The following is a 15,895-nucleotide window of genomic DNA, read 5'->3' as shown; positions in this document are numbered from 1 at the left end:
AGAAAGGAACACTTCAAATTCACTAAGACAGTTTTCTGGCAAATAGTCTTGTTTAACAAAATCCTTATTATATCAGTTTTCACCTTTGTGTCAAGGTGTTTGATGGAGAGAATTTATTTTCTGTTTGCACAAAGGCACCACGGGGTTCTAGCTTCATATTCTTTAACATCATGTTAGGCAATCTCCAACGAAAATCGAATTCAGACAGTACATATGTCATACTCATGACTTAGAACAAATTATAGAAACACAGTAATATGAGAAAAGCCAAGGCAAAGGGTTTAAAAATGTCTGTGATCACCAGATCAACTGTAATGACGGCTTCATCACTAGAATGAGAGGCTTTAACATTCTTCAGCTTTTATTTTACTCACTCATGCTCACTGAAGGAACTTTTATTTCTTGGTCGTTCCCCCCCCGCCTCCCCGCCTCACCATGAAGCCCTTTATACAAGGGTGAGATCTATACCAGGAACAGGACACAGGGAGGGGAAGAGTAGAATTACACTGCTGAAGTGAGGAGGGACTGACTCGCTGCCCATTATTTCATCATTTTTTAAAAAGCTGTTTTAACAAATAGTCATAGAATTTAGAGGCTAATTGTGATGAAGGGAGCACATGTGTCCTCTAAAACTCAGGGGTTGAAACCCTAAGCCCCGCAGTGGGATGGTAACAGGAGGTGGGGCCTTTTGGAGATAATTAGCTTTCCAAAAAGACCCCGAGATGAGGATCATCATGATGGGAAGAGACAGAACTCTCTTTCTGCCTTTATCCCCTCCTTCCCTTTCTCTCTCTCTCTCTCTCTCTGTGCCAGGTGAAAATAAAACAGGATGATGGTCATCTGCAAGCCAGGAAGAGAATTTTCATCAAGCACCCAATCTTTTGGCACATTGGTCTTGAACCTCCCAGCCTCCAGTACTGTGAGAAATAAATGTTTGTTGTTTAAGCCACCTAGTTTTTGAGGTTTTTTTTTATAGTAGCCCACGCTAACTATGACAGCAATTTTACAAGATTCTGCAACAAGTATTTGTATAAAGAAATAAAGCCACTTCTTTTCCGGATTATAAATTATGGAGTCGGAAAGAGTAGGGACTATGAGAGACACAGCATTGTTTTTAAAAAGGCTAATAAGGTCCGGGGTGAAATTTTATACACAGAGGAGACATAATGTTACTGATTATAAAGAAAAAGCTCTGAATCACACCTAAAATATTTCACATCCTTTAACTTTTCTAGGAGTACCTTATGAAAACGCAGCCCTAGCCCTGGAAAGTAATTTATTATGTTAGTTTTCTGACTTGGTGAGATATTCGCTAGGATTTATGACATTCCTCCTCCTCCCAGATTGGGCTGACATGGACCAGAATAATTTATGGGTGAACCCTGAATTGTCTGACAGTTTACAGAAAAGTCAGTTCTGCTCCAACTGTTCTGCAGTGAATTTGAGAGAGGGTAACTCTCAAAGCAGCCTGGAGGCAAGGGAAAGGCAATAGTTGCCTGAAGGAGAAAGCTGGGAACAGATCCTGCAAGATGGAGTTTTGCTTAAATAGCAGGAGCAATGATTAACTTGATTTAACTCAACTTAGCGACCTGCATGGCTATTCATGGCAGCGTAATTCCGTGAGGCATGAGAAAAGATAATTTTGAGAAGCAGCTTTTTTAACTTTCCCCGAAAGCTGGCTAATTTGTTAGCTATTCCCCACAACTCCAAGTGTGGTTGCATGTGAGCGAACATTTCAATTTAGGGAGTAATATGCTCAAATTTGGAAAAATATGAATTTCTCCTTCCTTCCTTATTCTTCCCACCTACTTCCCCCCCACCTATTAGTACTCCAATCAGAAGAAAGAGAAAATTTAAAACTAGTATCAACTTTTCGATTCTCTCAAGTAATGCTTCAATATTTTACCTCACATATACATTTACAAAATGAAATTAAATAAATAAGACATATGTAAAACTGAATAAATATTATGTATTAACACTTGGAATTTTAGTTTCACCCTAGATATGGTGGGGGGGGGGGAAGCAACACATAAATGCATCAATTTTAATTCTCTAGATTTATATATAGTCCAATTAAATCTAATTCAGCTTTATATATATTCTGATAACTAATTTATAATTGCCAATTTTAATTTATTTAGGTTATATGTTGAGAGACACTCATGACTTAGGTATCAAGTTTGTTTTTATTTTTAGTATATTTTGCAGAATATAGTGATCATTAAACATTTTTGGTCATTACCACAGACTTTGCACAGTGCTCCAGGATCTAACAGACCTCAGAACAGAATCCAGTCTACAGAGTGTATGAGTGGTTAAACGGCTTAAGCAGCCACTCTTGATTTAGGCTTAGGTCATGATCTGAGGGTCCTGGGATCAAGCCCAGCTTTGCTCTATGCTCAGCGGGGGTCTGCTGGAAGATTTTTTTCTCTCCCTCTTCCTCGGCTCCTCCCCTGATAACACATGCATGCATTCTCTCTTTCTCAAAAAGAGATAAATTCTACACAGGTATGTGCTTAGGTCTTACAGTGTTGAGAATATTTTGATAAGTTGTCAACACTTCAAAATAAATACATGAAAATCCCCATATTACATTTCTCTCTTAAAAATGCGAGATCTAAAATAAAAGTTTCTACAGAGCAAAAACTAGCTGTTGTAGCAAGACAGAGGAAAATATTTTAAAGAAAAAAAGGAAAGTATGCCTATTAAAATATTTAAAAGTGGTTCAAAGGATCAAATTTATCCTATCAAATAGGATAATTGGGAAAAAAATATTTTCAAGTAAGTTGATGACAAAGTAATAATATATTTTATACATATTTATATATCTTAAAATATGTATAATAATGATATAATAATATATATATCTTGAAATCTGTAAATAACCAGTAAGGAAAAAGAAAACACTAAAATTTAAAAATAAAGAAATTATAGGGATATGAAATTCCAAAAAATAAGCCCTAATTTTACAAATACATAAAATATTTAGGATTTATAGTGATGAAAGAACTTCAGGCAAAAATAACAAAAATAATTTTCTTTTTGTTGGCAAAGATTAAATACATTTATTTTATTCATTTACATTTTAGCAGTAAATATTAACCATATGTTATACCCACCATAATTAGTAAGGGTATGGCAAAATATACCCCCTCATGAACATGCACTGCTGGTTCAAGCACAAAAGGCATAAACGTTCTGGAGGGTAATTTTTGCAATGTGTATAAATAATTTTACACCCCCCCAAAAACCCCCAAATTATATCCTTGACCTGTAATTCTACTCAATAATCAAAGATGTTCTCAGTATTTACATATTAGATTTTTCATGTGACGCATCACTTATAATAGCTAAAAACTGGATATATACCAAACTTCTAACAATAGAGGATTGATGAAATAATATATAAAGGAATGCAGTGTGGCTATTAAAAGTTGTGTTATAAAAAGGAATTTAATGACATGGGAAAATGCTCATGGCAGTTTGCAAAGTGAAAAAAAAATGTTTTAGGGGACTATGTATACAATGATTTCATTCTGAAAAATAGTAAATAGATAAGATAGAAGAATAAACATCAAAATGTCACCAGCTATCTCTGGGCAGTGTTCATGGGGGAGGAGATATTTACTGATGACTTCCATGTAATTTGCAAACTTTCGACAAGGAGCACTTTGTTTTGCTTTTAGACGTTCTTTAAAAAAGAAGAAAGAAAGAATGTAATCACAGAAATTGGGCGATGGAGGATCCTTGAAGTCTACGGCATGTCTCCATTGACAAGGTAGTGTGCCTCTAGGGTTAAGATGACAAACACAACCCAGGCTACCCACATCCTGTGCGTTCTTTTGCCTGAACTGAGCTGTTGACTCCACTCTTTATAGTCAGGACTAAGGACATTTCTTTAGCGACTTTCTTTTGAATAATATTCTAAGCAGAAATAAAATACTATGAAATAGCTTCCTGTCACTATTTCCTTTCTTTGGACCAAACTGGAGACTGTGGTCCAGAAAGGGGAATAGTTCTCTTTTGTTTCCTCATCTTCCACTCCCTCCCCACGCCAATTAGTTAACTTTCATTACGGTAAATAATTCACTATTTTTCCAGTTATATAGTACCTTTGTGTAAAGGGACAGTCTTTCCAAACACTTGTTAATCCTAAAAACACTCTTGGGAAGTAGGTAAAAATTACTAGAGAGAAGGGAGGAGAGAGGGTAATGCCAAAGGTAATAAAGAGGTCAATAAAACCACACACTTGTCTCAGTTTTCTGTCGGCTGAAATCTGTGCAATGCTGTAAACTGAGGATCTCTGTTATGGGGACACTGAAGAGAGAAGGGATTTGAGGGGTACAGTTTGAGGGATAAAGTTTTCAGACCTTATACAGAGAGTTCAGACCTTTATGTGTAGATCACAGTGTTGTGTAACAGCACGGATTATGGGGCAAGACTTCTGGATTCAATTCCTGGCCTCGCTATTTACTAGATATATGATACTGGGCAAGACATTTAATTTTTCTGGCCTCAGTCTTCTCATCTATAAAAGGAGGGATAATAATAAAGTCTAGCATATGATATTGTTTTAAGGATTAAACAAGATTATAAAGCATTGGAAGCTGTTCCTAGAACATGGTAAGTGCTATAAAAGTGTTAGTATTTCTAAAATCAAAAAACACTATTATTTTAAAGATTAAAAAGATTAAACAGATTAAACAGAAGGAGACAGAGATATTATCCCTACATGAGTCAACATCAAATTCTACAGATTGCAGTAAAAAGAGAAAAACTCTCCACATCTCTAGTCCTGGGCTGGTAGTAAGTGTGCTTGAAGGTTTAAGGTGATTATAGCTCCCAAATACAAACGAATTGCAGGAATAGGTTCCATATACTGGGTCCTACATGCTCTAGGATACCACCACCAGAGAAGTTTATCACCCTTTGCTTTAACTTAATAATAAGGGCAACTGAGTTACTATATAACTAGAACTAGTGAACATTCTGAAATGAGAACATTGTCACAAAACCTTCACTGATTGTTTGACCTTGAGTCTTTATTCCTCATGGGAACACTGACATTAGTTTATTGGAGGAAATTTAAACCACTTTTTCCTACTTGCCTCCTTTTTAAACAGTCAGTACTGGTATGACACAAAATATCAAAGTATTTGTGTTGTTATGGCGTGTTTGTACTGTTATTAAAATAATTTTGAAAACTCTCATAATCAATGCATCTCTTTTTCCCCTACAGGTACAGAAAAAGGACTGAGGATTTGCAGACCTGAGCACCTGCTCAGTTAAGATATTAAACAGGGTGAAGAGATTAGAGATAAGACAGGAAGAAGACTGTGTTATAGAATAGCTTGATCTTTTTCATTTCAAGTAAAATAAATGCAAAAACTATTTCCTGTTTCCTTTATGCTAATAGCCCCTGATATATTTCTGTTAACATAAATGTGCCTGAAAAGATAACATTTAATACTGAAAGAAAACAAAATAGGGCATAATCATAAGTTTCTTTCTTTTGTTTTGTTTTGATCATTTTGTGTTGCAGTGGTCGTTACTATGTGTTAAAAGCTCCATGACAGTAAAAACTGTATCTTTTCATACACATATTTATGTACATATTTAGGTTCTTAATAAATGTTTGTTGAATAAATAAATACATGAACAAATGGATGAGCAAACCAGCTGCCTCAAATTCTTAGTCTTCTAAACTTCCCCTCAATTATTAGGCATCATGTGTCATGCTGTTTTATTTTTGTCCCATTGATAAAGTGAGAATTTTTGTATCCAATTATGCTTTCCTCTAACACACACTCTTTGTTGTTATTAAATATAAAGGCATGGCTCAGCTTAATACCCCTGGGTTACTGTGTTTACAGCAACATTAGAGCCTGTTGCACAAGAAGCCTCAAGATATCCATGTTTCTGAAAAGTTTAGAACCTCTTTTCATCTTCAGTTATGTTCAGGAAGTCATTTATTTTGCCAAGAAGGAAAAAAAAAAAAAAAAAAAGAGAAAGAGAGAGAGAGAGAGAGCGAGCGCACAATTCTTCCTATCACCACAGGGCAAGAAGTCAGGGCAGAACACAGAGCATCTGGCCTGAATCAGAACACTCCGATGAGGAGAAGAGGCAGAAAGCCACAGCACTCTTCCGTCATTGCTGGAGATAAAACAGACAACACGATGTGGGGGAGAATGCAGGACAACTTGGACAATGTGAAAGCAATTCAGACAGGATGCCTCCGAAGCAATTAAGTAGGTCTCCTGTATCTATAGGTTTCCTTAAGGCAGCTTGAACCAGAAGTTTCTATTAGAACCTCAATATTTATCCTTTATAAGTTATTTCATATAGCTCCGCTTAAGCGAATTTTAGAGTGAATTATTTCTAGTTCTTTTTCAGAATGTTATAATCCTTCTTAGTCTCTCTATAATGTCAGCTCTTGAAATTTTTCTTCTGGATGATACAAGTTTAATTTTAATCCAAATTAACTTAAATATCAATTGAATGTTTGTGATGCTAAAATACTCATGATTTTGTATGCATTTGCAAAATATAGGTATATAAATGAAAAATATACAATCCTATGGGTATATTTTTTGATTTTTTTTAATATTTTAAGTGCATTTCTGAGATTTGTGTGAAGAAAAAAATGATATCCAGAATTAGCACTTTAGAAAGTCTAGTATTTCCAAATTTCTAAGAAGAATGGCATTCCATTTGCCAAGATAGAAATATTTTATATCTTCTTAATCTTTACACAGGATGCTAATGCAGTCTTAAAAATAATATACCAACACAATTAATTCAATAAAAACCAATATAAATATTTATTATCATATCAGTACCAGTTTAACAAAGATATTTTTAAAGTCTCATACTTACATTGGCATCTTTCCCAGCTAATTTACATAATTCCACCCGTTCTTTTGCAGCAGGCCAATAAATCTGTAAAACATTTCAAAGTGTGTCAGAATCTCAGTATCTAAAACACCCTACAATTCTAATCAGGGAAATGAGTGTTAAATTGAAGAGTGGATATCAAGCTAAAAGCATGTTGTTAGATATGATGTAAAAATCTTGAGATTCAGTTATTTTCCAAAGCCACCCTAAAAAATTTTCTAGGAAAAACTAGAGAACCATCCATTTGTATATTTCAATCTTTTAATTTAATATAGGTAGATTATGCTGAGAAGGCCATAAAATCTTAACATGATGCCAGTAGAATTTCAGCATAGTATTTACTTAAGAGATTCTATTTACGCTGTTTTTGGGTACTTACCCAGAGTAGTGGGGCATTATAAATGTGTACAGGGAAGTGCACGAAACAACACTTGTTATAAGCATTATTATCACGCCAAGTCAAAGATCAGTGTGGGTCTGCTGGCAAACGTAACATGTATGGAGCTCAGGCGCATCTGTCACTTAGTTAAACATTTTTGTCTGTATTATGTTATTTAAATTTCACAATGATCTCATTAGATGGCTGGGGTTACTCTCCCCATTTTCACATCAGAAAACTCATTCATACGGCCATTAAGTAACATGTCAAGTAACACGCCACAAACGTAGTCACCGGCAAAGCCAAAATATGACCCAAAGTCTGTCTGACCTAGTGGGTCTCAGTCACTACATAGTAATTATTATTTGGGGAAATGATTAAGGATGAGAGCAGCAAATCCCTTGGTTGGTAGCTTTTGATCATGTTTTAACCATCTTGAATTTATCCCACGCGTTTCTTTCTTTCTTTCTTTCTTTCTTTCTTTCTTTCTTTCTTTCTTTCTTTCTTTCTTTCTTTCTTCCATTCTTTCTTTCTTCCTAACAAACTTTAGCAATTCTGTCAAGAAGGTATTGCAAAATAAGGCTCAAATAGTTACTTTACTCCATTAGCTTAAAGAAAGAAACATTGTGCTAAGCTACAGGCAAGAAGAAACAAGAAGAACTAACTCCCGAGTTGCTTATATGTTCCAAGAGTTCCTGACAAACTGATTATGTTTCTCACCAATGTTAGCAGAAAATGTCTTAACAGCTGAGGAAACAGGAAAATATCCTGAGGGAATGAACCGAAAGAGACTTGTTAAACGTGGAATTCACAAATGACTTAGAAGTCACAAGTATTTATATGGTATTATCTTCATAGTAAAACTTTAGGGTTTTATGGCTCTGAATAAAGAAGAATAGAGAATACCACTCAAACTCTCTTAATAGGCAAATTCAATAAAATTACTAAGATTTTAAAAAGAAGCAAGATTTTCCATCTAGAGCACATTTTAACAGGCTGCAAATTATGTCCAAAGGTATGCCTAGGTATCTCTAGCAAAATACAGGCAGAATGTTTAGAACCAGCAAGTACACTCAAGTGATGGGCTAACCTTGATGTGGCTCGTAAAAAGGACCTGAAGATGATATTTATTCAAAAATGGTTTAAATAATGGTAATTATGTGTTCACACGATTTTGAAAATTAGCAAGCCATAAAATACAACTAGACCACAGCAATAAAAATTAGCAATTTGTTGTCAGGTAAAAAAGTACAGTCCCCCAAATTACAAACAGAATGATCCCCTCAGAATAATGCTAAAAAAAAAAAAAAAAAAAAAAAAAAACCTTAAATAAAATAGACACTTTTAAGGTACGTGGGTAGATGGAATAAGTAAGTAAAAAGAAGAACAAGAGAGTGATGAACACGGGATTCAGAGCAATGTTGCTCCAGACTGGAAAAAAGAAGGCTTACATGGTGGTAAGGAACAGCTTGGCTTTTGTTGGGGATGGTATTTCAGGAATTTAATGCATAATTTAAAACAGTTGTGTAATGCAGATTAGAGAATAAATTAATCAAAATGGGCCATGCACAGGCTGATGGACAATAGTCAATCATCTACCTAGAATCATGAGGTCCTAAATAAATGAATGAATGCAGAGTAAGCATAGAACACTGCGGTGGCTGGGAAAGTTGAAAGTTTCTTCCAGTTGCTTTTTAATTGTTTGTATATTTGCTTATTTTTTATCATTAGTAGCAAAAACACTGAAGCCAGTCTCAAGTTATTTTTTTTCTTGATGATTCATTTTTATTATTATTTTTAATTGTGGTAAAATGGACATAACATAAATTTTACCATCTTAACTATTTTTATAGTTCAGGACCATCAAGTATTTTCACTTCATGCAACCAATCTCCAAAACTGTAACTTGGTATTTGCTGATTCTTGAATATTATAGTGACTTTGTACTATTATAGTGATTCTTGAATATTATAATGATTTCATTGGACTTAAAACAAAGGGTATGCAGAATACATAGCCATGATCTGCCAATGCGTTTAACCATTAGTTCGTTTTACTTGGTCTCTAGATTAAAACTTCTTTGAGTCCTTAAAATATGTCAGATGCTAGTCTTTTCTGTTTTTTATGATAAATTTCAATCACATTTCAGAAATAAAGTTAGAACAAATAATTACAGATATTTGTTCTGATCTAAATATCATATTGGTATAAATTCTATAAAAAAAGAAAAGGAAAATACAGAATTCTTCTCTATTAAGTAAATAAGATTTAAAGAGGAGGAAGATTATCACAGGATTCTTTTTTTTTTTTTTTTTTTTTAACCTTGAATCAGCTTACTGGGTAGTGAGTTAAAGCAAATCATGAGATAAATGTTTCTAATATTGATTTTGAATATATCTGTAGGGGCTTCAGGAAGGAGGGAGTTATTTAAAGAGTGATGAAATGTAGAAGCTATCCTTATGTCTTCTTTGAAATCTGAATGAAAGTTTCAAAGTTAGCACAAAGTGGGTATTGTTCACTAATTATTCCTTCAACACACACATAATTACAAAGGGCCCTCTGTATGCCTGGCAAGGTGTGGCACTGAGTGAGGAAGATAGTTCTGTAAACAGAGAAGGTAACTGCATTTCTCCGGGAGATACAAAGTGAGCAGAGAGCTCAGAGGATGGAGTCACTGGGCTCAGGGGGCACCACAGGACCCCGAGTTGCTGACCAATATACAAAGCCCCACTATTGAGCCATTGTTTTCAATTACTTGCTCTTAATAGTTTCGACTCTAAGTTTTTCTTAAAGACTTAACGCTAAAAACAGGAGTTGCAGATTCCTTTCTTCTCTTTGCAAAGGAATACAAATCTCTAAAAGATGTTTTAATGGTTTTGTTGTACACTTTCGGCTATTAATTTTAAGTCCTATAATTGTAAGTTGAATTGACTATTAAGTCACATAATTATAAATTGAAATGTGTCATCCTACTTAATGAAGCAAAAAAAACTAAAATTACAAGCATCAGAGAATCAGGTTTTTGATTAGTGGGTAAATGTTTTACAAAGATACCTAAGCACTGAGAATTTGTTGAGCGCCAGAAACCAATTTTAAATAAATCTTCTAATTTCTGTTTATAAAGGATATTTTTTCCTAAAATGTAATCTCACTTTTCATCATTTACCTTTAATCCCATAATGTCTAGACCCTGTTAAAAATAGAAATTATCCTTTAATCATTATTATTGTACAGTAATTCAAGATAGTATCACAAAGATAATTTTATTTCTTAAGATAATGTAAGCCTTAAAAATAAAGATTCATTAAGATTAGACACTGGCTTATTTTGACACAATGCTGTCAAGAATTCAGGAATTGCAAATAGAATTACCTTAATGACAACAACCTAGGAGATATCTGATTGTCTTCCAGCCTCAAAACATTTACTTAAAAGGAGGTAAAAAGAATCATTGTAGTTGTGCCAATATTTAAAAGCTATCACTTTAATTATGATTTATAGCAGGATTTTCTTTTACTCACCACCTAGTCATTAGAATAAAGGGTCTTTTAAAAAATATTCCTTTTAATGCTTTGTTGGTAAAGACTTTAAAGAAGCAAAATTTCACTTAATTGAATTTAAAAATATAATCAAGCAAAACAATAAATAAAAACAACAAAAAATCCATATACTTATATGGGGTTGGCAGAAAGATGTTCGAGTAATATTTCGGTTTTTCAGTAATGTTTTGAAATGGCATATATGTGACATACATATCACTATATCTCTATATACATAATAAAAGTCCTTCACCACTTTCATATTCTTCTAGTCAAATTGCGTGTATGCATATGTGCGTGTATATGTGCACTTGTGCACAATATGTTAGCGTTTGCATGTGTGCATATATGTGTGTATGTGTTTGTAGGTGGATGGAGAGGGAGAAGAGAGAGAGAGATGCACACAGAGATACATCCAGAGAGATGTTAACTCTGGTTACTAACTCTGATTGAGCACAGAATAACAGAATTCATGAATACTCCCAAGTTTCAGCTTGGTTTACACAAAAGCCCAATAAGGACCTGAGATCCACAGATTATTTCAGTACTGGGTATTATCATATTCAGTAGCCCTGATTATTTCAGTAAAAATACAGTGTCCACAAAATCCATAAAAATCCCTCTTGATCATTAGGTAACGTGAATAGTTTTGAAGCAGTGGTTTTTTAATATTCTCATGACTTCCGAATTTATTGGCAGTAAAATGACATGTACATTTCCTTGCACTTCAGAGCATGGTACATGCAATGTCATGCTATATTAAAAACTGTATGAGCAGGACAAACAAAACACATACCCCTAAAGTTGATGCAGCTGTACGACTCCCTTAGAAAGTTACCCGAGGATATTTTTCTTTCATTTATCAAAAAGAGACATACCAGAGGCAGAGAAGCTACTTGCGTAACTGCCATAATAATTGTCCTGAAGTATTGCCATGGAACGCTAGTTGTTTTTTTTTTTTTAATTAACATATACTGTATTATTTGTTTCAGGGGTACAGGTCTGTGATTCATCAGTCTTACACAATTCACAGCACTCACCATAGCACATACCCTCCCCAGTGTCCATCTTCCAGCAACCCTCAGTTTGTTTCCTGAGATCAGGAGTCTCTTATGGTTTGTCTTCCTCTCTGGTTTCATTTTGAGGGAACACTAGTTCTTAATTAACATTGTATGATGTGCCAGAGACAGCTTGTAAGGCTATCATTTTGGCAGACAGTAGTCTTTGGAACATTGGTGCTTAGATACAAAGGATCTCAAATAGGTACAAAGCTTACCACTGCTCTCTCCACCCACATGGAGAACAGATGTCAGAAACCAAACATATCTTTTCTGTGGATCCAGATGAACAAGAATTTCTCTCAACATAATTATTCAGGGTGTAACTACTAATTGAACCGCTACTAAATAATTAGGGGTTGCAAATTAATTTTAATTTATGTGCTAATCTTATAGATCAAGTTAGTAACAGAAAACTACTCTGGGAAACAAGTAAATAAATTTATAAAATTTCTGCACTTGGAAGTGACAATTTATTGGTTAATGTTTCAAAACAAGTATGTCTGAAAAGTCAGTCTCCATATTCTATAATTTACTGATTTAACCGCGCTATTATATTTATGTTGTTTCCCTAACATTTCACAACTGAAATAGAATATTTCCAAAGGATTAATTTGTGTAAATTTCATTTAGAAGGATCAAATATTAACGTCTAAAAATATATATGTGGTCCTCACTGTGGCAGCACATTTACTAAATAGAATGATACACAGAAGATTAACATGGTACCTGTGCAAAGATGACACATAAACTCAATCCATATTATTATTTTTTGTTTAAATTTTTGTAAAGATTTTATTAATTTATTTGAAAGATAGCGAGAGAGATTGAGAGAGACAGAGAGAGAGAAAATAAGCTGGGGGAGAGGAAGAGGGAAAAGCAGACTCAGTGTTCACCAGGGAACCTGTTGTGGGGTTTGATCCCAGGACCCCAAGATCATGACCTAAGCCAAAGTCAGATGGCTCTGACTTAACTGACTGAGTCCTCACCTAAGTGCCCTCCAAATTGCTTTTTCTTTTTTTTTTTTAAGATTTTATTTTATTTGACAGAGATCACAAATAGGCAGGGAGGCAGGCATAGAGAGAGGGGGGAAGCAGGCTCTCTGCCAAGCAGAGAGCCCGATGCGGGACTCGATCCTAGAACCCTGGGACCATGACCGAGCTGAAGGCAGAGACTTTAACCCACTGAGCCACCCAGGTGCCCCCAAATTGTTTTTTTTTTAAAGACTAAGAGTAAAAATACATACATGTATATATATAAATTTTTTCTTTCAGAGTTATAGAATATAGAATACAGTATAATAAGAGATCATTTTAATGAAGTGAAAATTGTCCTCAGTGTCACTTTACATATGCTCAGTGGTTATAAAGTTACATTTTATGAGACAGGCCCTACTGACAAAGTTACATTTTAAACAAATTTTTAAAAGAGATTTAATATCAACTTCCTTATGAAAATATAATGGGAGTGGCATGAATTTAAAAATACAACCTATGATCTGATTATCTTATACTGATTTATTTGCTTATCTCTATCCAAAATCCAAAGTGTTTTTTGTTTTTTGTTGTTCTTTGAAGAAATTTTACTTCCGTTTGAATACAAACAGGTTAGAAAAACTCACAGGTAAAGGCTGCAATGTCTCTAACAATTATTGTTTCATTCATAATTTATAAAGCATATTAACAGTATCACCCAGTAAGGTGAAAATGTCAGGCACTTTATTTTTAATTATTTAATCTTAGGCAAGTTACAGAAACATTCAAATAATGATAAGGCCTATAACAACATCTTAAGGAAATTCTAATTATATCTGCTCTTTGTTCCATATTTGGAGAAGCAATATGATTGACTCAAGTTAGCCAGTGTAAGGTCAGTCAAAGGGCCCTTGGCCTAATTCAGAGATGCCAAAATTGAATGGAATACCCAGAAGGGAAAGTTACAACTTATTCATAAAACTTAATTACAGACAAAAATCCAGAGCCCTAAAAATGCAGATGGTTTTTTTTTTGTTTTTTTTTTTTTTTATAGACAGGACCACAGCCCAAGTACCTTTTTTTTTTTTTTTAAAGATTTTATTTATTTATTTGACAGAGAGAGATCACAAGTAGGCAGAGAGGAAAGCAGAGAGAGAGAGAGGAGGAAGCAGGCTCCCCGCCGAGCAGAGAGCCCGATGTGGGACTCGATCCCAGGACCCTGAGATCATGACCTGAGCTGAGGGTAGAGGCTTAACCCACTGAACCACTCAGGTGCCCTGCAGATGGTTTTGAACAGTTGTAAAAAGAGTTGGGAAAATGTTGGCCTAAATGCCATATGGTAAAGGATTTGAAACAACCAAGCGAGTAAGGACTGCTCTGGGCTCCAGGAACAGAGAGAAGTAGGAGATCTGAGCTCAAAGAATGATGTGCTGAAAAATAGGGACAACAGAACCAAAAGTAGAGCTTGCATGATTAAAACTGGCCAGGGTTGGAGAAGGGGCACGGAATTGTTATAGATGGGGAGATTTACTCTTAAGTTTGGGTATGATCTGCCCATGTACCTTCCTTCATGAATGAAGTCTTGAGTGAGACTTGACTCTCCCTTTTCTTTTTTAGGACTCAGCTCAAAGCCGATTTCACATTTAGCCTTCTTCCACCAAATGTCTCTGAATGCTAATACACTGGTGTTTATCATATCCATTGGGCACTTTCCTTTTGCAAGTAAATTGAGCTTGGGACCCTTTCCTGGGCATAAAGATCAATGGAATGCAATGGAACTAGAATAGTAAATTTGAGCCCCCACTTCACTGATCACCATATGATCACACTCCTATGTGGAATTTAAGAAACAAAACAAACAAGCATACAGGAAAAAGGAGAGAGAAGCAAACTAAGAAACCGAGTTTTCACTCCAGAGAACAAACTGGTGGTTACCAGAGGGGAGGCGGGCATGGGGACGGGTGAAATAGGTGACGGGGATTATGGAGCACACACTTGTTTGATGAGCCCAGGCTGGTGTATGGAAGTGCTGAATTAGTATATCACACGCCTGAAACTAATATTACACTCTATGTTAATTACCTGGAATTGAAGTAGAAACTTTGAATGAATGAATGAATGAATGAATAAAGTTGGGTCCCCCCCCCCCCCCGCCCAGGATTATCACCACAGTTTTTAACAACACTTATGTGATATTTTCTTATTTGTTTCCTTTTTTGGTCTCTATCGAACACTCCCTTTAGACACTGGAGGCCCCATGAGAACAGAGACCTAACCAGTTTTATTTTCCACTGGATGCCCAGCATCTGGAAGAGTGCTAGAGACAGAGTAGGAGCTCAAAAAACATATATTGTAAGAAGTGAGAGGAATGTTATTGTATCATGATACCTAAAAGCAGTTTTAGGAAACCCATGAATGGACTAGTAGTTTTGAATTTGTGCTGCAGTCACATGTGAATGCTTGTGGATAGATTTATAATTCTGTATGACATACAGGTCGCAGTCTTCATTACCTTCCTAAGTGTACAACTTAAATAAATGACTCACTGAAGTTTAGTGACTACCGATCTTGAGTGACAAAGAACATTGCTTCTACTTCCTACTCTCTTTAGTACCTGGCACAGTATCACATGCGTAGTAAGCACTCAATAATTATTGAAAAGTGATCTGCAAAGTTTCTCTTAAAATTAGAGACAGGAAAGGAGTTCTTGTGAGAGTTCTGGCAGAAATCTGACCACATCCTGATAGTCCGTGACAGTGACCAGATGGGACCAGCCCATGGGCACCCAGGCTGGGTAGCCAACACGTCCATGAACGAGGTGATTGTTTTACCTCTACAGTTACTAGAAAGCATGTGCTTCACAGGCCCTGGGAACAGATTAATCATCATGAAACTAAGCAGGGTGCCGTATCACAAAAGTTAACTTATTGGGATGTCCACATGGTTTCCAACGTTTATATTTTCTTAATTTCAAATATTAACTAAGAATAAAAAAGGTGGCAATTTTCTTTTTATCAATCCCTTTGATTTTAAATGAGCAGATATTTA

General features: G+C 35.2%; 1 protein-coding gene across 3 annotated transcripts in view; it reads right to left on the bottom strand.

Moving 5' to 3' along the window:
* Window positions 1-15,895, bottom strand: part of SEMA3D (semaphorin 3D) — a 207,602-nt gene that overhangs the window by 82,157 nt on the left and 109,550 nt on the right. For all 3 annotated transcript variants that reach the window (XM_082692540.1, XM_082692541.1, XM_082692539.1), the window contains one exon: window positions 6,880-6,942. In XM_082692540.1, the coding sequence (XP_082548666.1) occupies window positions 6,880-6,942 (63 nt within the window). The remainder of the gene's footprint in view (window positions 1-6,879; window positions 6,943-15,895) is intronic.

This window comes from Mustela nivalis (genome assembly GCF_964662115.1).
Source record: "Mustela nivalis genome assembly, chromosome: 12".
Classification (NCBI taxonomy): Eukaryota; Metazoa; Chordata; class Mammalia; order Carnivora; family Mustelidae; genus Mustela; species Mustela nivalis.
This window is presented reverse-complemented; position numbering and strand designations above follow the sequence as displayed.